The following is a 24144-nucleotide window of genomic DNA, read 5'->3' as shown; positions in this document are numbered from 1 at the left end:
TACCTGCTTACAAGGTACCTCTCAAGATATCCTATCTATAGTTTAATGTATTTATGTATTTATGTAAATATAATGTACACATTTCTATAGGGTAGGGCTATTCATATACGCCAGTCCTTGATGGCTTCTCTCCAGCACATTTTGGTGATATAACTCACCTACTAAACCTGGCTAACAGGTAACAGATGACTTGAACCAAGTGTATTTGGCTCTCCAAGTCTGGAACTGAAAATGTAAATGTGTTATTTTTCCTGAAGAAAAAAAAGATATATTTTGCACAATTTACATTTCTATAACCTACATTGTTAAAATGTTTTTTGCAAAAAATATTTGGATAGAAACTTAGTTGGTGTTTTAAGAGCAACAGAGACTGTGTCACTTTTAAATGACCATTTAATGATGACTTTATTTGAAGCAAAGCCATTAAAATGACATGAGCTTCATTCCATTGTTGAGAGAAATTTGGTGTTTGCACACACATGAAAGACACTCACAATCACTGTTTAGGTTTTTGTTGATCGTGCATAAGCTAGAGAGGAAAAATGAGTCTGGGTAGAGCAAATGCAGAACACAAACAACCTGTAGATATCTGATCCATTTTCTTGTCTTCTTTTGTTGTTTGACTTCCTCTATTCTGTAATTTATAAAAAAAAAGAAAATATGAATATGTCTATTTATGTACATGAGGAAACATAACCTTCAGTAATGTTCCAGTTAAATTTGCTCTCAACATCTTTATGTTGTATTGTAATGCAGACACACACCTCTGACTGTGAGCTGGGTGGAACACTCAACCTTGCCCAGTGGGTTCTCTGCCACAACTCTGTATTCTCCTGTGTCTTTGGGCCCCACCATCAGGATGAGCATGGAACAGACGCCACACGTGTTGGTGATGTAGTAGTTGGTGTTTGTGTTGAGGCTGATGTTGTTGCGGTACCAGGTGACGTGGGGTTTAGGGTTGCCACTCACAGCACAGCTCATGTAGCATTCATAGCCCTTTGGAGCTGCGTGTAGTTTCAGAGGGACAGTAAACTTTGGGGCTGACCGGAAGTCCAGGATCTTTGATTTGGGCAAGTTTACTACAAATTTCTCTGCAGACAAGAAAAGCAGGATTTTATTCAGTGCTATGCTGGGTATATGATTTGTGACTGATGATTGATGATGATTTAAAAATAGGAATTTAGATTATCAGAAGAGACACAAAATGTGTGTATTCATTGTCTATGCATTGTTCTGGTGTTGATGGTAGAACACTTGGTTCATTTGTGAATGAAAAGGCAGGATGAGAACATTTAAACTTCAAAAACATGTGGAGTCACTCTTTTAGCTATGTGTGAATGGCTTGGGAATTTTAAGGTTAGTGGTTGTCTAGCATGTTATAAGCTAAAAGGAAAGGGTGTGAGGAACATCTAAACTGGGGGTAGGGGGGTCCAACACAATTTAGTGATTTTCCTGCTCTAACACACTACTAAACCTGGAAATTAACTGAGCTGGTAGATCATCAACCTGTGCAGGAATCCAGGAATCCAGCCATCCAGGACCAGAGTTCCCTCCCCCTTACATTATGTACTACATAAAAAGATAAAACCTTTGCCCAAACCTTTCTTTTTGATAGTTCCCCATGCTGGAGACTCAGATGGTTCAGAGAGCCCCATATCATTCTTAGCAAACACACGGAAGTTATACTCTCTCCCCTGCATGATATTAACAACGGTAAATTTATGGTTGAAGAGGTGGTCTGCTACTGTCCGCCAGGTACGTTTGACAGAGTCCCGCTTCATCACCATATAGTGGAGCCGGTCATCTCGTTTCTCATCAGGAGACGGAGTCCACATGAGAGTTACTGTTCCCTCCACAATCTGCTCAAGTTGCACTGGACCTGGAGACATGGGCTCATCTGGAAAAAATTAAGCCACACAATTATTAGTAACAGTAATTCTTTGCTGTTAGTGTCATATAGAGAGTGGCTTAACAACATGTCCATCTCAGAAAGGTTGTACCAAGCCTTGAAGGAGTGTAGTGTTCATAACTCGTTCAGAGGAGTGATTTACATTTATTTTTGAAATGCAACTTGTAGTTACAAAATTAAGAGTTAGGAATTCTTCATTTTGTAAAACAAATTCAGACATGGGACAAATGAGAATATCACTAACATTATCCTCATAAGTTTTTCACACTAATAAATACTTCACTGGATCTAGGACCAGTGTCTCACTAGAAACACATGGTTTTACTGAACCAGCTGAACCTATCCGAAATGGCTTTAATTAGCTGTGTAGAGGCGGCTTAAATGAAATGAGTTATTACTGCATGCCTATTTACATTACCTGTAACTCTGATTTCAACATTGAAGGTGTCCTGACCCACCATATTCTTCACAATAATGGTGTAGATGCCAGTATCAGAGCGTTCAGATGATGGAATCAACAGCTGAGAACCTTTCTCAGAATTAGTAATTGTTACATGTTTGGCCACAGGCACACTATCTTTTAGCCAAGTGATGTCTGGTAAAGGAGAAGCCTGTTGGTAAAAATGAAGTATTAGCAAGATTATTAGTAAGATAGTAATAGTAAGATTATTTGAATAAATGTATTGTACATGCTACATCATAAAAAAAGGTTACCCTTTGAATAGCACTCAAAATGTAGGTTCCTGGGAAGCTTCCAAATTATGCTACTGTTCAAAAGTAACTAATGTTTCAGTAATATAAAACCAAATCAGTTGCATAATGTATTATGACAGGTTATATGATTATGATATATTAGCCATTGAAATGTCACAGGTTTCAAATAATAAGCAGGAAGCTGTAAAAAAAAAAATCTGCACAGTGTGCAATATAATGAAATAGGTTAATATTTGAATATGCACTGTATGTTATTATTGTTTGTAAAATAACAAAAAATATTTCAATGAAAAATGATTCCAAACTTTTGTGTGGTTGTGTGAGTTTACACTTTAAGCTTTAAGTAGGTAGCTGTTTGTGAAGTGCAGTACCTCAAAGCGTATATTAACCCGCACTGTGTTTCCAGCCTTCACAACCATAAAACTTTTCATCTTACGGTCAGTGAATTTCGGTTTTACTGCAAAGACAAATGTCAAGGTAAGGGGCAGTTCTTGTAAATGCAGGAAAAACAACAATTAGCAAAGCTGCATTATGGTTACCCTTACCAGGCGGAGGCATGGCAATGACGTAGTTATCAAACCCTTGTGGAAGTCCCTCTCCTCCCTCATTGGTGGCAATCACCCTCACCCAGTACATGGCCAAGGACTTCAGACCTACTACAGTGAAGGACGTCTGGACGACAGCGCTTGTATTACAGCGGGTCCACTCCAGCTGGTCTGTGGGTCTGATTTCCACAAAGTACCCTTTTGCTTCATCTTCCACTCCATTCATCGCTTTCGGTTTGGTCCAAGCCAGACATAGTGTGGTGTAACTAGAGCCAGTTACTTTGAGATCTTTGACCTTCCCAGGATGCTCTGCAGTCACAACAGTAATCAGAAAAGTCCTGTCTATTTTTCACGGTTTTATCCTTATCTTAAATGTAAGCGATCAGCCAAGACTTGTTTGGTGTCTAAAGTTTACTTCTTTAGGTTTGCAGAAAGTAAGTGAAGTTTATACACCACCAATTCATTTGTAGAGTCTAAATGTGCTTATGTGCTCCAGAAAAATGCAATGTTATACCTAGGTATACAGTTCACACTGTGCTAATTGGTGGGATATGAGCTTATGTTACTTAACAGCCTTGTAGCTCATGTGCTAAAACTAAAGTTTGTCCAAACTTTGGACACCAAACCGGCTCTGGCTGACTGACCGCATTTGAGTTAAGTTTTATTTTTTCACTAAACTATTCCTTTCATTTCACTCTATAAAGTCTAACAAAGTATGTTGTTTAATCTTTCTTACTCTGAGGGTCTCTTGCGAACACACAGTCAGAGGGGCCACTTGGTTCTCCGGGACCGCATGTGTTGATCGCAACCACTCTGAATTCATACTCACCTCCCTCCATTACATCTTTCACTGCATACTTTTTCTCTAATGACAATACGGGAATATGAAAAAAAATTCTTAAAAAAATATCCAAATTGTGAAAGACAAGCTGTACATGCAGCTATGCACAAGAATAATATGCATAATATAGGCCTGACATGAGATGCACAAGAACCTCTGATTGGTTCATCTGGAGGATTCACTTGACTCCAGAGATTGCTGCCCTTCTTGCGTTTCTCCACATTGTAGCCTATAATACTGCCTCCTCCTGTATTTGAGGGTGCGAGCCATGACAGATTAATGCAGTCCTTAAATGCGCTGACCACCTTTGGACAAGCAGGCTGACCAGGGAAGGCTGAAAGAAAAACAGAGTCATGAGATTTAAATGGGTGTTTATTTACTGAATCCAGGGGTGCCCAAACTTATCCACAAGGGGCTGCTGTGGCCGCGGGACTTTGTTGATTAAACCTACTTGATACAAATAAATAGGGTCAGGTGTACTCGTGCCTGTTAGAATGAAGACCTGAAGCCACATCTGCCTTTTGCAGATAAGACACCCTGATTTAATCTATTCAGCTGCTTCATCATTACATACAAGAGGGCATGTTAAGAATCTCTACTTAATTAGATACCTTAAAGGACTGGCAACTTTCCACTTAACCCACATTTAGACAATCAATCAAGACATGTTTGGTGTCCAAATTTTGCTTCTTTAGCTTAGTGCTGGAGCTGTCTTACATTACTAAAAACAGTAGAAATCAAGAGTAAACTTTTTTTCTGTAAATACATTCCTAAAACTTCTCGCACCTTGCGCATGCACATCTTTATTAAAGGCACACAGACTTGTCAATATAGTTTAGGGCACAATATGACTTACTGCGGACTATAAAAATGACCAAAACTTCACCATGTAACTGAACGCAGTGGGCAGCCATTTTAGAAGACAGGTATTGTGTTGAAGTCCAACGCCACTTCATGCACACACACATCACACAGGACACTAAATTATGTTTTCAATTTCTCTTGTTTCTACTCATAAACATAAATATCTTTGGTTCAAAAACTCAAGATTAGCAGCCATTTATAAAAAGAAATGACAAAAATTCTAAGCTTAATCTGCACACTCCCAAAAAAGATGGTTCTTCAAGGGTTCTTTAGTAAAGACAATGCTTCTATATAGAACCATGAACACTCAAGGAACCATTTGCATGCTTAAAGGATTCCTTGAATCATGAAATGGATCTTCAGATATATAGAGAATGTGTTCAATGTGGTTCTATATTGAACTTTCTTGAAAAGGGTACTATATAGCACTAAAAAGGTTCTTATTGTAACAAAAGAAGAAGCCTTTTTTGTCATATACAATGCAAAGAATCATTTAAGCATGCAAATGGTTCCTTGAGTGTTCATGGGTCTGTATAGAACCAAATAACCCTTAAAGAACCATCTTTTTTAAGAGTGTAGGGCCCATATGCCCTGAAAGGGATTCGTACTTTGACAAAACACCAGTTTGACCACAGCGCTCAGCAACACAGTAAAGTTTGAACTCTTGTTCATTTTTATAGTTCATAATAAGTCAAACTGTATGTTAAAACACATCGACAAGTCTGTGTGACCTTAATAAAGACCTGGATGCAGGTAGAATGTGATAAGTCTTAGGAATGCATTTGTGATTTGTGCCTACTGACTTCTAGCTTTTGTTAGCAACATTAGCCTCATAGCAAAACTAAACTAAAGAAGAAACTAAAACTATTAAACATCTTGCTGATCAACTACATCTGAAATAAGAGGAAAACTGCACAAATATGATTGTTTGGTGTACTATTTCTTTTATATGATTGTAGAAACAAAAGTGGCTGCTGTATGTCTTTGATGGCATTTCATTCTGCTTGCACTTCAATAGGTTGAGGAATATAAAACTGTACGTGATGTGTCTGGTTAAGGCTCATAAGAGAAGTGGAAGGAAACCCCACCAATAGAGCTTATTAAAAAAACATTTATCAAAAATTCACCCAGTGTGCCAGCTGCGATGTCATCAGTTTCCATCATGTCACTTATGCCTTCTGAGTTCTTGGCCCTGATCCTGTAACAGTACTTCCTGCCACGGTCTATGTCTGTATCTCTGTAGGTGGGCTGTCCAGGGATGTCTCCAATTTTAGTCCAGGTGTTGCGCCCCGCCTGCTGGCGCTCCAGGTAGTAATTGGTCACAGGACACCCACCATCATCTTTTGGTGGCCTCCATTTAAACTCAATAGCAGACAATGAACTCTCCACGACTTCTACAGGCCCTTGCGGTGGAGCTGGTTTGTCTAGAAAATCACAAATGTAGAAATCATATACACTATTAGTACAAATACAGAAGACTTTAATAACCTTTTTATTTTCAGGGTCTTAAAAATGTTCTACAAATCCAGTTCTAGACATACCGAGGACAATGAGTTTTGATGCTGCCTCTATGGTGGCAAATTCATTCTTGATTTTGATTTTGACTTCTCCAGTGTCTTTACGCTGACACTTGGTGAGAAATAGCCGACTGTGAGTTGAGGAACTCTCTATTTTGGCATTGGGTCCATGTAAAAGCTCCTCTTCATCTTTGAACCACTGCACTTTGACTGGTTCTTTACCCGAGAATGGAAGCTTGAAAATAGCATTTTCACCAGCTTTTACAATGATAGGTTCTGAAAATTTACTCAAGGCATCTGCATTGATTTTTGGTGGATCTAAACAAGAACAGAGTGAAACGCAATCAGTAACTGTAACCCAGGGTCCATATGTTATGGCATAGTGTGTTTGTTAAAGTTAAGCCTCGGCAAGCATGCCTACATTCATATTAATATACACTGCATCTGTATGATAACCTGACAAAAAATAGATACATAAAAACATATGAACAGGTTTTTACCTTCAATGCGCAACGTTGCCTCTGATTTACGTCCATCTGCTTCAAATTTATATGTGCCTGTATTTTCCTCCTTACAGTTCTTGATGATTAGTCTATGAGTGGGTCCATCTTTTACAATAGTAACACCATCCTTAGATTCCAGCTAAGATTCCGAATGAAAATACGAAACATGCAATATTAAGGATAATGTTTCTGTTGTGACATTACTGCAAGACATTTTACAAAAACGGACATTAAATTCTGTAAAGCATGTCAAGTCAAAATACCAAAGGACACGTTCATATGTTAGGTTTATTTGGTCATTAAAACTCGTCTGTTATCCTTTACCTTTTTACCATCTTTGTACCAAATTCCCACACTGTCCTTACTGCTAAGTTTACATGTCAATTCTGCAGACTCCCCAGTATTGGCAGTGGAGTCTGATAATCCACTGAGAAAGTGGACTCCAGGTTCTGGAAAAAAAGGTAAAGGAAATATGAAAACATGTTTAATTAATGTAGTTTTGTACATACATGTAATTAATGTAACATTTTAGGCAGTAAAAGTAAAGCGCTTGTATAACTACTGCCATATACATTATTGTTTGTTGTAATCGCATATTGCATTGTTCTACACCCTTTCTAAAGCACATGCATGAGCCAAAGTAGAGTTGATTGCACTCACAGTCCAGCATGTTCAGCCAATGGAAAGTTACTCTGCACTCACTCTAACTAACCTAATAATGTCAACCATTCACTGCGTGTTGTCTAAATATATGACAACTTATCTAATCTCATCTTATCTTAATGGACATATTTAATCTTCTAGCTAGGCAAATCTCATCATATATGAGCAAGATATGTCAGTATTTATGTTGAAATAGTGTTTTTAACAAACATTTCACATTTTGTCCTTGTACTCTGCCTTGATGAAAGGTTTGTTTGATAGCTACAATGTTGAATTATTTGGTAGTTGCAAAGTTCCATTAAGCTTTAGGAGACTTTATGTGGTTCTCTTGGTTTAACTTTTACAAAATGGCTGTATCACTTAAATTATACTGTTTGTTAACAAACTTATCTACTCTTTTCTCTTGTGTAAGTTGCAATTAAATTCATTTTTTTTGTAATGATCAATCAAATGTACTGTTGATGACAACATGCAGAATTTAAGTGTTTTTGTTCTTTCAGCTTTAGCACTAGATTCAAGAATGTATTGGTTGATTAAAAAGCTCATATGGTGTTTTTCAGTGCTGAAAAAAGAGTAGTAGTAAATTTGCTTGGCTATTTCCACCCCTGGCTGTTAGAGCTTTGTCTTCCAAATCATCTCTGTTGGGTTACATACAAACAACAGAGTTGAACACACCTGTTATAGTGTCAGGGACCAATGGACCATCTCTGATGCGCTTCTTATGCTTAGCATCTCCAGTCCCATCACCACCTGACCCATCTCCACTTGTTCCTTCTCCACCTCTTCCATCTTTTCCATTTCTACCCAAACCATCTTTTCCTGACCCATCTGCTGCTAATCCACCTTTGCTTGCTTTCTCTGTTCCATCACTTCCTGATCCACCTCTTCCTAAACCAGTTATTCCAGATTCATCTAGGCCTGATCCACCTTTTCCTAAGCCTTCTTTTCCAGAACCATCTCCTGCTCCTCCTTTTCCTAAACCATCTTTTCCTAATCCATCTCTTCCTAAACTATCTACTGCTCCTTCTTTTCCTAATCCCTCTCTTCTCATTTTATCCCTCCCTATCCCAGTCTGCCCACTTCCGTCTCCACTGATTCCATCTCCTCCGAACCCATCCCTTAAACCAGATCCAGATTTAGCTTGGCCCCTCCTCGCTGCCTCATCTCTTTCCTTCTGCAGCCTGGCCTGTTCTTCAGCCAGGCTATTAGCATCACCTGCACCACTCTGGCCTTTCCCACGGGCATTTGGATCATCTAGGTATGGAGAAAATATTGAAAATAGAGAATATGAAGAAGGAATATTGGAGATTACATATTTACACCTTGTGTAATGTTTACACTGCTGTGAGTGGGTGGTAATATAAAAACGCACCTTTAACATTCAGGGAGGCTTTGCTTAACTTGATGCCAGCGATGGCTGTGTAGATGCCCTTGTCTCCTGGTTGACAGTTCTTCACTACTAATCTGTGAGTGAGCATGTCCTCTGACACTGTGATGTCATATTTATCCCCAGGCTCAACAGAGGCATCCTTTGCACACCAGGTGATTTTTGCCACAGGACCAGACAAGATGCACTCAAATGTAGCATCCTGTCCTTCAACGACCTTAGCATCTTTCAACATGCCATCAAATTCCACATCAGGAACTGAGGAAAGAAATTATTGAACCAAGTTGGCTGAATTAGTTTAGTCCAAAATATATTCAGTTGGAACTTGGTGTAATTAAAGAAATGAGAAATGTGTCTTTAGCATGTTGATCAAAGTAGATGGATGGATGGATGGATGGATGGATGGATGGATGGATAGATAGATAGATAGATAGATACATAGATAGATAGATAGATAGATAGATAGATACTTTATTGATCCCGAAGCAGCCGGTAACAGTCACACAACACAGGACAGTAATAGTAATAAGGGTGAAACAATATAAAAAGAAGAATAAATATAAAAAAATGAAATTAAAAATGCTATCTACAGACATATTTACAAATAGAAATATACAAAAATCTGGATGAGTGGCGTCTTACTTTCAAGACCAGTTGAGAAGATGTTGACATCGTCAACATCCACCTGATATAAGCCAGCATCCTCTGGAGCAACATTATTGACGCTGAAAGTGTATTTATCACCAGCTTTCTTCATATTGTGTTTGGAAGACTTATCAGTGCCATCACCATAGTCAAGGATTTCACCATCCTGCAAAAGCATCAAGATATTAGATATTAAACACCTAAACAGACTGATGTTGAATAGTTTCTGCATCACTGCAGTGAAGACTCTACTGAACATCACCTTGTAGAGAAAAATTTTGCTGTTGGGATCCTTGAGCTTCATGTCAATTTCAAATTCAGCTTTTCCATTTGTTTTTACCTCAATTTGTTTCAAGTTTTCAACATTTTCAACAACCTGTGAAGAAATGATAATAGGTTGGATACAATAAGCCAGCTCAGAAACTTAAATGCTTTGTCAATCTAAACTGATCTATGCACAGAAAAGTGGGCCATATTACAGCTGCTGAAAACAGACATATTCCGACACCTTCGCCTGTTCTTCTTCTTGTTCCTTCTTCATCATGTTAAGTTTCTTTAACATCCAACGATAATTAGTGACTCCAAATTCACGACAGATACGCTCATAGTCCTTCTTCTGGGCACTCAGCAACACCTCCCAGAACTTTGGGTCAATCTCTCCCTCTTTCTTTGGTTTTTCTTTCCTCTTCTTCACAATTCTACATTAAAAGTCACGAAAAGCCAAACAAACATTTCAAAAACATCTTTAAAACCAAAAATTTTTGACCTTTTGAGAGGGTATTTTCATTACAGAGACAATATTTAGTGGGTTCATCTACATAGCAAACAAATGAACCCCTAAAAGGAACAGATGTGATACTGTACACAGTTTTCTTCAGCATCTTTCTGAAGTCTTCGGGGTCATTCTGTGTTGCACCTAAAATATAAAAGGAGAAAACTAATAAACAAACGAACAAATGTATCTGTGACCTACCAGATTATTTAATTACTGATTAGAATATATGTTTTAGAAACTGATTACATTTCAGGCTGAATTAACTGTTTGGTGTGGTTTGTTGACAGCTACGCTATGTAAGATTTGGGGATTTGGAGACCTCTCTGGTGGAAATGTAGAATTGCACTTAAAACATTTTGACGTGTAAATGATTTTTTCAGGCTTTATAGTGTGATTCACAGCAGTGCTCTTACGCCATACTTTAAGTGTCTTTATTCTCCTGACTCAGTAATGCTATTTCTTTCCATTTTAAGAAAAAAACTAAAATAATGCAGCTTTAAGGTAACTGTAAATTTTTAGAGTGCACTGTTTTGCTATGCACAAATTGAACCATTCATTTGGTGGTATTAAATCTGTGCATTGTGCATTTTCTCTTTTGGTGGTTCCTGCAATATGGGAGGGGTTTTATATATAAAGCATTTATGATTTACCCCCGAATCAATGACTCTAGAGGAAAAGCACATGAGGCTACCACACATATAATAACATGTTATGATATTGTTTGCAAATTAGATTTTTTCTATTGGACTTTCTATGCAACTACATCCTTCCCTCTCATTCACATTTATTGTCAGTCTTACATCAACATTGTGGTTCAATAACATATACATACCAGGTTTCTTTTTCTTGAATCCAACTGAAAAGAAAGAATGATGACAGTAAGTTTGGAACACAAGGTAGAAGATTTTTTTTTACTGACATGATTTATTTCTTACCCTCGATAACATTCAGTGTAGCTGTAGAAACAGCTCTTCCAAATGGATTTGTAGCAAAGCATTTGTATGTGTCTGCTCGGTCTACAGTCACATTTAGGACCTGTGGTGAGATAAAAGAAAGAAAGAAAGAAAGAAAGAAAGAAAGAAACCCGTGAGTGGACAAATTTTATTGACTGACCAATCACATTGACATGGCTCCCGCTGATGCATTGCATACACTGTTATTGATGACTTTTATTCTTAATTAATTTTTGGAGATTAATTCATTTTATTCATTTTAATTATTTGTTGTTTTTTTGTTGATGATAAAGGGAAAACCAAATGTTCTTTACAGGTGTTTTTAATCACAACATTATTTGAGAACGTGCACTTCAAGCACATGGAAATTGAGTCCAAATTTCAAACCGAGGCACAGAGGAGTACAGAACCGAAAAAAAAGATCTGTCCCCGACGCTCAAAGGCACTGCATATATAAGATTACTTTGTCCTATGCATTACTGAGTATACTTTTTTATATATATCTTTATTTATGATATTCCTAAAAAACTTCCAAAGGATAAAAAATAAAGTAAAAGAAGGCAAAAAAGTAAATTCAATTATACGTGGAAAATGTAAAATAAAAGACAGACAGCCTTTTGTGCAAAACTGTAGAAAATCTCCAAAACGATTAGCGGATCAGATCGACTCTGTGTATCTGTAATACCTCCACAGTCCACCAGGGAGCAGCAGCGCACTTCGGGAAACACCAGTGTAGCTCATTTTTACACCGGCAGCTTCAAAAGAGCGTGGACGCTGGAGAGTCCTGCCGCTCGAGCCGATAATGAAAGGATACAGCAAAGATTGAAACCATCCTAAACGTAGTCTACTTTAGGCCTTTTTGAGTAGCTACAGATTACAGTGATATGCTAAAGATTAAGTTTATTTCATATGACAATGGGGGGCGAGGGGAAACTCAAGGTGGTGTACTGAGAAAACCATTACTGAAGCCAGGTTTCTTTGAAAAGAAACCATTTCCAAGTTTTTTCAGTTATTTGAAAAAGAAAAGCTGGATGTTATCTTGTTCCTTTAAAGGTCTGAGGTTGGCATTCGTCAACATCTTAGTCGGCATATCCTATTTCGACTTAAGTGATGCAGCAGTTACTTTAACGCTTCTCCTGCTTTACACTCGCCTCTAACAAAATGTCTCTCGAGTCTATTGAAAAAAAGCGAGTCGCCGGGGTCGGAGAGTCGACTCCAAGCATTTCGACTCTTAGACTCACCGGCGTGTTGGAGTCGAAGAATCGATTCTTTTGGAATCGACACCCCAACACCCCGCGTTAAATCCTGCCGCCATTCAAAGTACGTTAGTTTTGGCTGCACGTGATAATAATTTGCGTAAATATTTTGCTCGTGCAGACAGTTTTGTCGTTTTTAGGTGAAAATTCTTCAGACGTCCCGGCACTGACGGCCTGCCTGTGTGCGCACCTTCATTAAAAACAGTGTGTATGGGGGCCTTCACAAGCTGTTTAGACAACTAACTAATAATCATATAATTAACTTTAGCAGCTTACTTTGTGTGTTCATTCACCAAAGTCTCGCCAAAATAATCACTTTTGGTACTGTAATGGCGGTGTTATGTGACTTATGACATGTTCAGTCCATCAACACAGAAGACTTTTCACCGACAGCTGCACTGGATGAAGTGCAGGCGACGCACGTTAGCTAATTTACTTCACCGGTCAGTTTCTGTTTTATAAAGTTTATAAAGCTGAAGAGTAACGCGATAAGATTACTTTGGAGTCTTAGCTGTATGCAGTATATCTTCAGCTATACCACTGTCCCAGTCCGTCAGGGACCACTAACATTAGCGCCGTGGGTTAGCTAACCTAGCTAAGTAAATTAACGTTAGCTAGCTGTCTGCTAACGTTAGCTGTGTTTAGCTAAGCTTTCATCAGATTTAGGTTAACAGCGACTCCCAGCGCCGAGTTGGAAGAGCTTCTTGTTTGAAATCAGTTGGAACATCTTGGAAGGTGGAAAAATTAAATAACATATTAGCTGAAAATGTAGCTACATCCTGGAAAAAACTGAATCTATTTGAAATGTTGACGTTACCTACACAAATCTGAAATCATGCACTCTATAGGTTAGCGAGCTATCATTAGAGGATAATACATTTTGCACTGTTGTTTGAAATCTCAACGTTAATTTCACTCCCTATTTAGCTAGTTCACGATAGAAGACCCACATTCATCGCATATTTTAGTGTACAGACGATGTAGTTATGCAGCAACTTCCACTCAAATGTTATAAACAAATGGAAATCAATGCCGTTACATTTTACTTAAAAACTGTCTTTCTTGATATCACATATTGTCTTTTCCATCTGAATTTACATGACCAAATCGTAAGGCAGATTATTCAGTAACTGCATGAAATAAATGTAAATTTTTATTTTATTTATTTGTTGTAAAAGCTCCCCTCAAATTAACAGAAAATATATGCTTACAATTTACTGCTGAAAGCCAAAAATCTTAGATGCTCTTTGTAGTATTTTATAAAAAATAATTTTTACAGAGCAGATCACTGAAGAAACACTGTCTGTTTATAGTTTATAGCCCAGATTTGTGGAAAAATGGGTCGACTTTCAGTAGATAAAAAAATTGTGAGCTCAGCTTTTTTTATTATAAGGGTTTAAAATTACATTATCCATCTATCTGACTGGAAAGAAGACAGTTACAGCTCTCATGACACCCACTTTTTGAATGTACCTTATGAAATATGAAAGTTATGAAGAATATGACGAAGTGTGTTTTGGAACCGGTGGTCTCAAGAAGTTGAAGAGGTTAATATAAGCATTTCATTGAAAGATGTTCTGGGTCTTTTCCGAGACATAACACTTCAACACTAGTAGCAAAACAGCCACAGTGAACATTTTTATTACAGGAAACCTGTTCGCTATGACACACAGCTGTGTAGCACGTGGGTGAATTATAAACTTGTGACAAAACCATTGGTGTGTCAGTCATTAAAATACTTAGTTGTACATATCGTGTACATGATTCACTTTTAATCATTTATATTCAGCTTTTTTATGTAAACATCTTATTTACAACTTGATCCATGATGTCAGTTCATGAAACGACAGAGGTGTCACAAATATCCGTTGTTTTTTAAGAAGCAGTGTTTCTGAACGTAGTGTCTGTAAAGTCTTTTGGTTATTCGATGCTTGGTTGCCTAGTCAGTTGAGGATATAGCACATGATATATAGTGAATAGTAAATGAGTTAACAAGTGAACCACCTGATTGCAGCTACAGTCTCTCATAAACTTGCATAAACTAGTACGTTACTTTGTGGTAAAGTTTTTAGCTCTGTGTATTGCTGTATTTAACATTATCTCCTGTGTCTGTGTCATTTCACAGAGAAATGCATCTCATTGGAAATCCCCAGCAGAGTGACTGGTAAGATGGAAGTTACTTGCTTATGTGTCCTAATGGGGGACTGACTTTTGGTCAAACTGATTGTCATTGATATGCATGAAGACATTGCTGTGGAAATCCAGTGCCTGCAAAAAGTTTCAAGATCCCTTTACTTTTTCTGTACATTTTGCCATATCTTGGCCCTGCCAGTATTTACTAGAATAAAATCACTGATATTCAGACTCAGCAGGAGCCACTTCACACTATTTACAAGATCTGATCACAGACAAAATTATACACAAAGGGCCTCATTCATCAATCTCTTCCTAAGTTTTTTCTTAAATTTGTTGTTGAGAAATGTTCTAAGAAAAAGTCGGCGTCACATTCATGACGTGTTCTTAAATCGCAAAATTGTTCGCATTTTTGTGCTCTTGAGTGTGTGTAGATTCTGTTCTTACCTTAGAACAAATCCTAAATAAGAAAACATTGGTGAATATCATGAAACTGTGTAAGTGCGTTTTAAGAAGAAATTTCTTCTGAAGAACTATTGGTGAATGAGGCTCATTGTTTGTGTTAAAAACGGAAATTAATATTTTACCTCCAAAATATATTCTCCACTCTTTTCATCATATCTTGTCTTATATTTCTCTGGGTCAGAAATTTCTCCTTTGTTGCGTGCCCAAGTTATGGTGGGTGCCGGCTCTCCTGTCACTGCTGCTTTAAAGAAGGCTGTTTTACCTGTGATCAGAAAGGACAGATTATGTTGTAGGCTAGCTCAGACAACTGGAGTTTTATTGCATACAAGCACATTTCTTGACAAAAAAACCTGATTTCTCTAAACAGCTAAAATTATTTTGGCCATGCTGGTTTAGTTTTGTGCGAGTGTGACAGAAAGTTCAAAAACCCTTTTTAAGCTCATGAAGCACGTGTTAATTAGTCATTAATCAGGTGTGTTGGGAGCAGGGAAGACATTAAATGTGCAGTGCAGATGTATTTGAGGATCTGGACTGGGCAAATGTTGGACTGGAACATAATGATACTGATTTACAAACTTCAAAGCTTCATGTTGAATATTCACCACGCTTACTTGTAGGGAATCCCTTTAAGTTTAAGTTTATAGTATTTTTTATCTCTTTTCATCACAAGCTTGCATATAACTTTGTTTTCTAGTTTTAATTGGATGGCGTAATTATCCAATCCATAATATTATTCTCAGGCAAGATGTGTGTGTGTTTTCATAGTAAGCTCTATGAATCAATCTGGATGCTGGAGTTTTTAGTTATGTGGTTTGGTTGGGTGAAATCAAGCCTGCCTGTGTGGACATCATGATATCCAAGTCACATTTATGAATTTAGATCAGCATAATGTCATATCAGTGAGCAATGGGGCAAAGACAATAAGGTTTTGTCTGATTTTTCAGCATTGCCATAATTTTGGCCTAATTTTGTGAATTACAAAAATTCATATCCATATCCAGTTAAAAAAAAATTACAAAATAGAAAAGATTGAGAAATCGTGTTCTTGCTGTAAAGTAATACAGCTGTGTATCTGTACTTAGAGGAATTGGAGGTCCTTCTTGTGTACCTATTATGAACCACAGGCTTCAGAAAAATGCAGTGACATTTGTTAGGCCTACACCTAAGGACTGCTTCCATCATTGTATAATTGTAGCCTATTAATTAACTAATCACACCTATGTGCCCTCTGCTGTTTTCTCTCACTTTGCACTCATCACAGAAGCGGCATGTTTTAGAACTTTTGCCTGTGCATAATGTTTTATCTGTCAAAATGAGTATATGTATCATTTTGAATATTGTAGAGCATTATTGACTTTGTTGACGAAGCTACAGCTCATAAAAATATGGATGTTCAGATATTGTGTGCTTCAAAGTAGTGTAATGGTTCATCAAGAAAGAAACTGTTTTATTTTGAAAAAAGAAACTTAATATTAAACAGCAGCACTGCTGCAAAACTGTGAATATGTGGGATCTAACTTCCTCTTGACAAATGTTTGTGTTAAAGGTGTATGAATGTAGTTGACTGTCCTCTGTAGGCAATGGGTGGCTCAGCTGTTTAGTTTTTGTGATATTATTTAATGACGATTGGTTAGTGATTTTTGAAGTTCAAAGTAAATTTGTAGTGCAATATTATACATATTTATATAAATACTTAAATAAATAAAATTGCAAATAAAAGAAGTGGACTTTTATTTCAACACAAAGAAGACATTGTTCTACCACTAATTGCTTACACAGATGATCAAAGTTGACAAAACATGTCTCACTGTTTTGGGCATGAGCGTTGACAGGTCATTGGATAGTTTATTAATGCTGTTTTGAAATGTTGCTAAATTGTTTATTAAAAAAAGTTAAATTACTATATATTCAGGTACTCAACTCTGATTAGTAGGGACACTATTAACAACAACAATAATTTTAAATTACATCAGTTTCTTGGGTTTAAGATATATATATATATATATATGTTTTATCTGTCAAAATGAGTATATGTATCATTTTGAATATTGTAGAGCATTATTGACTTTGTTGACGAAGCTACAGCTCATAAAAATATGGATGTTCAGATATTGTGTGCTTCAAAGTAGTGTAATGGTTCATCAAGAAAGAAACTGTTTTATTTTGAAAAAAGAAACTTAATATTAAACAGCAGCACTGCTGCAAAACTGAATATGTGGGATCTAACTTCCTCTTGACAAATGTTTGTGTTAAAGGTGTATGAATGTAGTTGACTGTCCTCTGTAGGCAATGGGTGGCTCAGCTGTTTAGTTTTTGTGATATTATTTAATGACGATTGGTTAGTGATTTTTGAAGTTCAAAGTAAATTTGTAGTGCAATATTATACATATTTATATAAATACTTAAATAAATAAAATTGCAAAATAAAAGAAGTGGACTTTTATTTCAACACAAAGAAGACATTGTTCTACCACTAATTGCTTACACAGATGATCAAAGTTGACAAAACATGTCTCACTGTTTTGGGCATGAGCGTTGACAGGTCATTGGATAGTTTATTAATGCTGTTTTGAAATGTTGCTAAATTGTTTATTAAAAAAAGTTAAATTACTATATATTCAGGTACTCAACTCTGATTAGTAGGGACACTATTAACAACAACAATAATTTTAAATTACATCAGTTTCTTGGGTTTAGATATATATATATATATATATATATATATATATATATATATATATATATATATTTTTTTACCCTTTTCTATACACTAAACTTTGCAAATACATAGAAATTGTGCACTAAAATGTAGTGCAGACTAAAATATATGTGCAGAAAAATGTAAGGATGTGTTAACTCATTCAGCAAAACATGTAATTGGAGTGCAGTTCAAACCTTTGCAGATGACAGCACCATAAAAACAGTTTACATAAATATCAATAAACTTGTTGAATGAAAAAAATTAGATGTCTAATTAGGGAAAATGTATTGTTTTTATTATTGTATCATACTGCAGAACTTTTTTTGCATCATGCCAACAGAAAAAGCCATTGAGTACCTTCCTGGGTGGTTGTGGCGGTGGGTTTTCTAGTGAAATCTGGGGTAGTTTTTCCAGGTGGTAGGTTCTCCACATACTGTGTGATCATAACACCCGGCACCCTGGATCTCTTTTTGATTGCCACTGGTAACATCAGGGGAAGATTCGTAAGAGGAGGCAGTGTAAGCATTGTAAACCATCGCAACAGCTACAGTTTATGTAGAACTATCAAAGCAGTAATTATATTTCATTCACGTTATGTCATTCAAAAAATGCCTTATATTACAAGTACCACACGCTAAAAATGCAGGTGACATCAGAATCATAGAGTAATTTCAAGCTTTTGCAACAGTAACTTCATTAAGCCACCAGAGAGCAGCACCTCGCCGCAGGAACAGGCCAGAAGAGAGTAACCCATAGGTCCGTCAGCACAGTATATATACAGGAGAGGAGCAATTTGTATTACTGTGAAACGTACTTTTTTTTCCTCAGTAGTCTTTTCTGCTAATGAGCTACTTAGTAGCTGCTTCGTTTTGATGTCTGCAAAACCTTGGAGTACTCAAATGACTTACAGTAATAACGTAATTAATGAAATGTAGTGAGTTACATTAACTTTAGAACAATTTTGAAAACATGTGTTATAGTTAGATTATATTCCTCCTAAAACAAGCAGGAGTTTCTCCTACCTGAACCAGGTGGCAAGTCGTCTTCACCTGAAAGTGTGGCATTGTGCACATGAATAGAGACAATAAAGACAGAACTCACATGTTCCTACAGAGACAATGCAAAGCTGAACAAAAAAAAGAGCAACAATACAAATAACACAAAGGGGACAGACTCTGAACTTGTTTTTATGTATGTATTTTCAAGTAAGTTTTCGGTTTAAGAAATGTAGTACATATTACATGTATGGCTGACTGAACCACATTAAAACGAGAAATGGAAATCAGATTCAAATAAAATAAAAATTAAAAAGAAAAAAGAAAGAAAGAAAAATAGAAAAAAGAAAGAAAAAAAATCAGAAAAAAATGTAACAGAAAAATAAATAATTAAATCAGTAAAAGAAAAAAATATCTAGTCTAAGGAAGTTTCTTGCAATACTGTCGAATTTTGCAGTAATAGTGTGATGCATTTGTGAAGATAATATAGACTTAGTATACATTGATGTGCCAAAAGTCATGGGACAGGAACGAGTATCGTGTAGGACCCTCTCTGGCCCGGCAAAGTGCAGCAACTCGACGTGGTGTTGATTCCACAAGTGAACGGAAGAAGTCTGGAGTGATGTTGAGCCATGCCATCTGGATAGCCACCCACAGCTCCCTGATGTTTGTAGGTGCACGGTCTCGGGTGCAAATGGACCTCTCCACCACCTCCATGCTTGACTGTGCTCATGTCGGGCAAACGTGCTGGCCACCTCATTTGTCGGAACTTTCCAGAATGCTCCTCGAACCAATTCTGGACAACTTGGGCCTGATGGCACGGTGCATTACCCTGCTGGAATATCCAGTCATTGTGGGGGTACATGAAGTCCATGAAAGGCTGCAAATGGTCACTGGCCAATGACTGGTTTAGGTGGACCAGGGGACTCAACCCATGTCATGAGAACACACCCCACACCAGTATGGAACCACCACCAGCCTGTGCAGTGCCTTGTTCTCAGTTGGGGTCCCTGGCTTCATGGGGTTTGCGCCACACACAAACCCTACTATTAGCCCGAAACAATTGGTCTTGTGGCTCATCAGACTGTGCCATATGTTGCCCGTCCTCTAGGGTCCACTTAGCAACTATACAAACTCAGGTGAGGCGCTGTGGCTTGTGTCGTGGTGTTAACAGAGGCATTCTGGTGGGTCTTCTGCTCCCATATCCCATGGAAGCTAAACAATGATATACTGACCTGCATTGCGTGTGGGGCCTCCTGCACCTGGATGTGTTTTTGGCCAGAGTCAGTTGTCTGTTCTAGCCAGATGCCCCCAGTCATGATCATTAATGACCTGTGATGTATTCCGAGTGCACACATGACACTGTGGATCAAAGAATGTTAAATGCCCACACAACTTCAGAAATGGAATGTTCCATCAGTCTGGGATCCACTATCATGCCTCAATCAAACTCCAATAATTCACCACTCCGGTGTTCACCCTCACTTACAAGATAACTTCACAACTGATACAGGTATGGCCGTTTCCAAGCTGTCCCCTGAGGTAACACCACTTCATAATCAATTTGCATACTGCTAATGCATGACTTTTGGCACGTCAATGTAATTTCTTATTAATAGCTAGTGTCTCTTACAAAGCTTTGCTCTCGTTGCTACTCTGGAACAGATAAGAAATAATACCTAGCCTATTTGTATTTGGTCTGGTCATTTACTGATCAACTGACAGGTCTAATACAGTCAACACTGCATATGCATTTCAATCATTATGCACAAAAGCACACAGACAAGATAGGAAAAAAAAGGTGCTTCTACAAAATAAAAGCCTAATGCAACAACAACTGCAGCAGCGACAGTAACACTCATGCCACCACAAAAATAGAGGTAAACTAAGATTCCAAAACTGCTGGAATTTGCTTCTTGCGGAGTGATGTTTGAAGTAGGAAATTTATAACCATAGAATGGTAATGTGATTAAAAAAAAGAAAATGAAAAACAAAGAGTCCTCTTCAGTTCTCCTCAGGTTTCAATATGGCTGACTTGTCTTATCATATTTAGGTCAAAAAGCTGCCGAGTTTGTTCTGTTCCTTACGACTGTCCTCTGTCATGGATCTTCGTCCTACCCGTCCGAACACTTAAACGCTGTATGCGTGTGACCAACTTAATGATTGACGTTTTCATGGACGTCTAATGATGCTGTATTCAAAAGCCTTTCTTTCCCACTTGCATATTCAGGTTCTGACACTCGATAGATTATCAGTTTTCAGTGATTCATATCTGAACCATCTTGTCTGAAAACAGGGCCAATAAGAAGGCCGACTTACCCTCCCCTGTGGGAACACTTCCTGCAGACATCCTGAATTCCTACTTTAATTCCACAATTCAGCGAGGTGTTTTGGCTCTGAAATAAAAAAGTGAGTTTAGATAACCAAAATGCATGAGGTAATACTGAACAGTCCTTGGCTTATACTGAATGGCCAGTTTATTAGGTGCACCTCTCTTGTGTCTACAATCGCTGGCCTGGCCCACTGACCATCCATCAATAGAAAATGTCCATCAATTTAAAATGATCACCAGGTGTTATTTATGTGGTGGACCGTTCTCAATAAAGAGGTGACTTTGACATAGTAGTTGCATGTAAGTGCTGTTATGGTGATAAGTGTGTGCCAGGAGCAACAGATTGCTTAGGTCTTTTTATATCTGGCCAACCGTGGTCTTGTGCACTGATGAAAGGCCAGAGAATGACTAACACACATAATATCTGGTCAGTGGTTGTCCTGTGGTGGTCTCTTTTTATTGATGGATGGGGTAAAGTCTGGCTGAAAATTGTGTAGCAAACAAATATACAGTCATTATACTTCTGAAGCACACTTATGTGCTGTAGATGTTCCTGATAAAATGGCCAAGGCAGGCAAACCAGCAGCTCAGCATGTGTTTAGTTAAACTGTTGTATTTAAGTTAAAACTAGTAAATTATTTTCTAGGTTTTTTCCTTAGTTACTTATTAATTCAAGACATTTTATTTAGATGTAATTTCAAAACATAGAGGGTCTGCAGCTCCCAGGAAGCCTGTGTGTGAGGGCAAGAAATATGAAACTCCATCTGATGGCCATATTTCTTCAGCAGTCACATAGACACCGTGATCTGCTTCCTATAGATAATAAAAAGAAGGCAATCTGTCTTCAGCAGGAATTTGATGTTGACATACTTTTCATTAATCTTATATGCCTGTCATGCTTTCTTCTGTATGGAACCATTACTGAAATACTGCATATTTTCTTCCAGTAATTTCAAATGTTTGTCAGCACCTGAAATATTGCTGTGTAAATTCCCAAAAATGTAAAATCCCAAAATGTAGTGTTGTAATAGCTACTCATTAATTAGCAAGACAAGGCTTCTGTGACCTCTGAAAAGTGAACCAATAAAGATATTTTAAGAATTTGATTTGAAACAAGTTACATATGGAGTAATACAAGACTGATAATAAAGCTTTTAATGGCATTCTAAAGTTCACAGGATCCTTTGCAGTGCGTTTGCATGCTGTAGGAGGTAGCTATTTATCCTCTGCTTTTGATAGGTCACATACCTCATAAAACTATTAGAGATGTACAGGGAGAGCAGTCACACGCCCTCTGTAGAGTCAGTTTTATTTTTAAATAAATGAGTAGTTGAGCAAATAAAATGACCAGGAAGAAAGAATACATGCACTAAACCTGTTGCTGATCAGGAAAAAAACTATGTGAGTATGTAATTATTTATTTGTGTATATGTGTATGTATTTAATTAATTGTATAATTATGTGGGCCTGGAGACTACGTAACTGACACTATGTAAATATCATTCGCAAACAAAATCTATCCAACTGTGGATATGCAATTTTATCCTTTTCTTGGATGCTTTTCTTGTTCTTGTTGTAGCTTAATAGGCTGTCACATCGAAGGATAAACAGAGAAATTAACCTGTCTTTAAAACTTGTTCCATAAATAAATGTGTTTTTAGAAATTTGCCATTTATCAGAAAAGATTCAGTAGAGAAAGTACATTTTGTCACTAAAAATTGTCATGTTAGGATCCTAAATACAGTGTTTTCTTTGCCAAAATAAAGGATGCCCTCTGTAGTGTGCCTAACTCATACACTATAAAAAAAAAAGGTCAGATCATCTAAATTATAAGGCGTAAGTGCCCACTGTGAGCTAGCTCACCAGTGAGGTCAAGTTGAGTTAAAAAAACAAAGTTTTTTAATTTACATTTAAGTGTTTTACAGTGTGTAAATGATGTATTGTGTAAAATCTGTAGCTGTCAGTGTTTTGTGTCTGTGCATCATTCATGCTTATCTTCTTAATCTGCTTAACATTTAACTTAATGTATCATGCACTCTCAGTCTCCCCAATATACCCCATGTGTCTAAATGTCTGAATGAAATTATTAAATGTAAGAAAGTTGTGATTAATTCATGTGAGTGGCACTCTATGCTACTTTAAAGAAAAGATTAAAAGACTCACCTTGAAATCCTGTTACCTTTTGTAAACGTTTTCGGACTCCAGAATTCTAGGGTAAGTCCTCCTCGCACAGCAATAAAATATTGGTGGACCACATGGAAACCTTATAGGAGGTGAGGTTTATAAGCTGCCACATTTATGGTTTTTATTTGGTTGAGGCTTACGTTCGGGAGGAGGTCCTGCACAAGGCTATATTCATATTTCGCAGCAATAGTTCAGAGCAAAATTTCAGTTGCGTTGGGTAAATCTTCAGATATGATTATGAAGAAATAGAACAATATCACCTTATTCCACAGAAGAAGGATCACTGTCGCATCAGTTTTTTTTTAATAGATAAACAGCTCAGACTTTACCATCCACTCTCAAGGGATATGTAGTTTCAGCACAGTATAAATATAGAATTGAAACCACAGAAAATTTGAAGTAATTGTAGTAATTGTTTGAAGTAATTGTAGTTTGTGCCATGGTCACAAATGTATTCGTGTTTTGTGTATTTTCTGATTGTTTAGGGTGTGCTGTGAGACGGTGAGACCATGACCTTAAGAAATATGATGGATCATGTTCCAAGTTTATTGGACACTTAAAGACATCTGAACTGGTCACCTAAGGTATTTTAATCTTGTGCTGGCAGCACATAATTTACACTTAATCCCTTTAGCTGTGAGGTCCTTTTCACTCAGATAGTATGTGCTGATATATAATACAAAGTCATTTAAATCTGCATGAAATCCATTGACTCATCCTGATCGCAGTTCCACCTTGTAAAACAGAAATGTGCTGAAATAT

The 24144-nt window shown here is 37.3% G+C and overlaps 1 protein-coding gene across 2 annotated transcripts; it reads right to left on the bottom strand.

The window, feature by feature from the left end:
• Positions 1-375: 375 nt before the first annotated feature.
• Positions 376-23478, bottom strand: LOC118808447 (immunoglobulin-like and fibronectin type III domain-containing protein 1). 2 transcript variants are annotated; one of them, XM_036571127.1, is made up of 25 exons: positions 23362-23478; positions 21186-21262; positions 18894-18920; positions 18229-18351; positions 15293-15432; positions 11299-11398; positions 11196-11219; positions 10453-10504; positions 10097-10286; positions 9851-9964; positions 9586-9754; positions 8929-9201; positions 8232-8810; positions 7218-7342; positions 6891-7032; positions 6415-6708; positions 6001-6297; positions 4164-4343; positions 3905-4033; positions 3169-3477; positions 2995-3080; positions 2328-2520; positions 1601-1897; positions 765-1091; positions 376-634 (listed from the first exon to the last, which is right to left on the bottom strand). In XM_036571127.1, exons 2-25 carry the CDS (start codon positions 21214-21216, stop codon positions 630-632), a joined length of 4206 nt encoding a protein of 1401 aa, XP_036427020.1. In that variant the 5' UTR covers positions 21217-21262; positions 23362-23478; the 3' UTR covers positions 376-629. The 2 variants fall into 2 exon arrangements, with proteins under 2 accessions (XP_036427020.1, XP_036427021.1); XM_036571128.1 differs by lacking the exon at positions 18894-18920.
• Between the last annotated feature and the right edge of the window lie 666 nt (positions 23479-24144).

The sequence above is a fragment of the Colossoma macropomum genome, unplaced genomic scaffold (genome assembly GCF_904425465.1).
Source record: "Colossoma macropomum unplaced genomic scaffold, Colossoma_macropomum, whole genome shotgun sequence".
NCBI classification, from domain to species: Eukaryota; Metazoa; Chordata; class Actinopteri; order Characiformes; family Serrasalmidae; genus Colossoma; species Colossoma macropomum.
Note: the sequence above shows the minus strand (reverse complement) of the source record. Positions and strands in the feature narration are given on the sequence as shown.

Bases quoted from the DNA above. Each gene is read 5' to 3' on its own strand.
- LOC118808447 (XM_036571127.1), bottom strand. From the start codon at position 21,216: ATGTCTGCAGGAAGTGTTCCCACAGGGGAGG. The intron at 15,433-18,228 runs GTACTCAATGGC...TTCTGATCACAG, and splicing joins CGCCACAACCACCCAGGAAG to GTAAAACAGCCTTCTTTAAA. The intron at 3,478-3,904 runs GTAAGAAAGATT...TTGTGACTGCAG, and splicing joins GTTCGCAAGAGACCCTCAGA to AGCATCCTGGGAAGGTCAAA.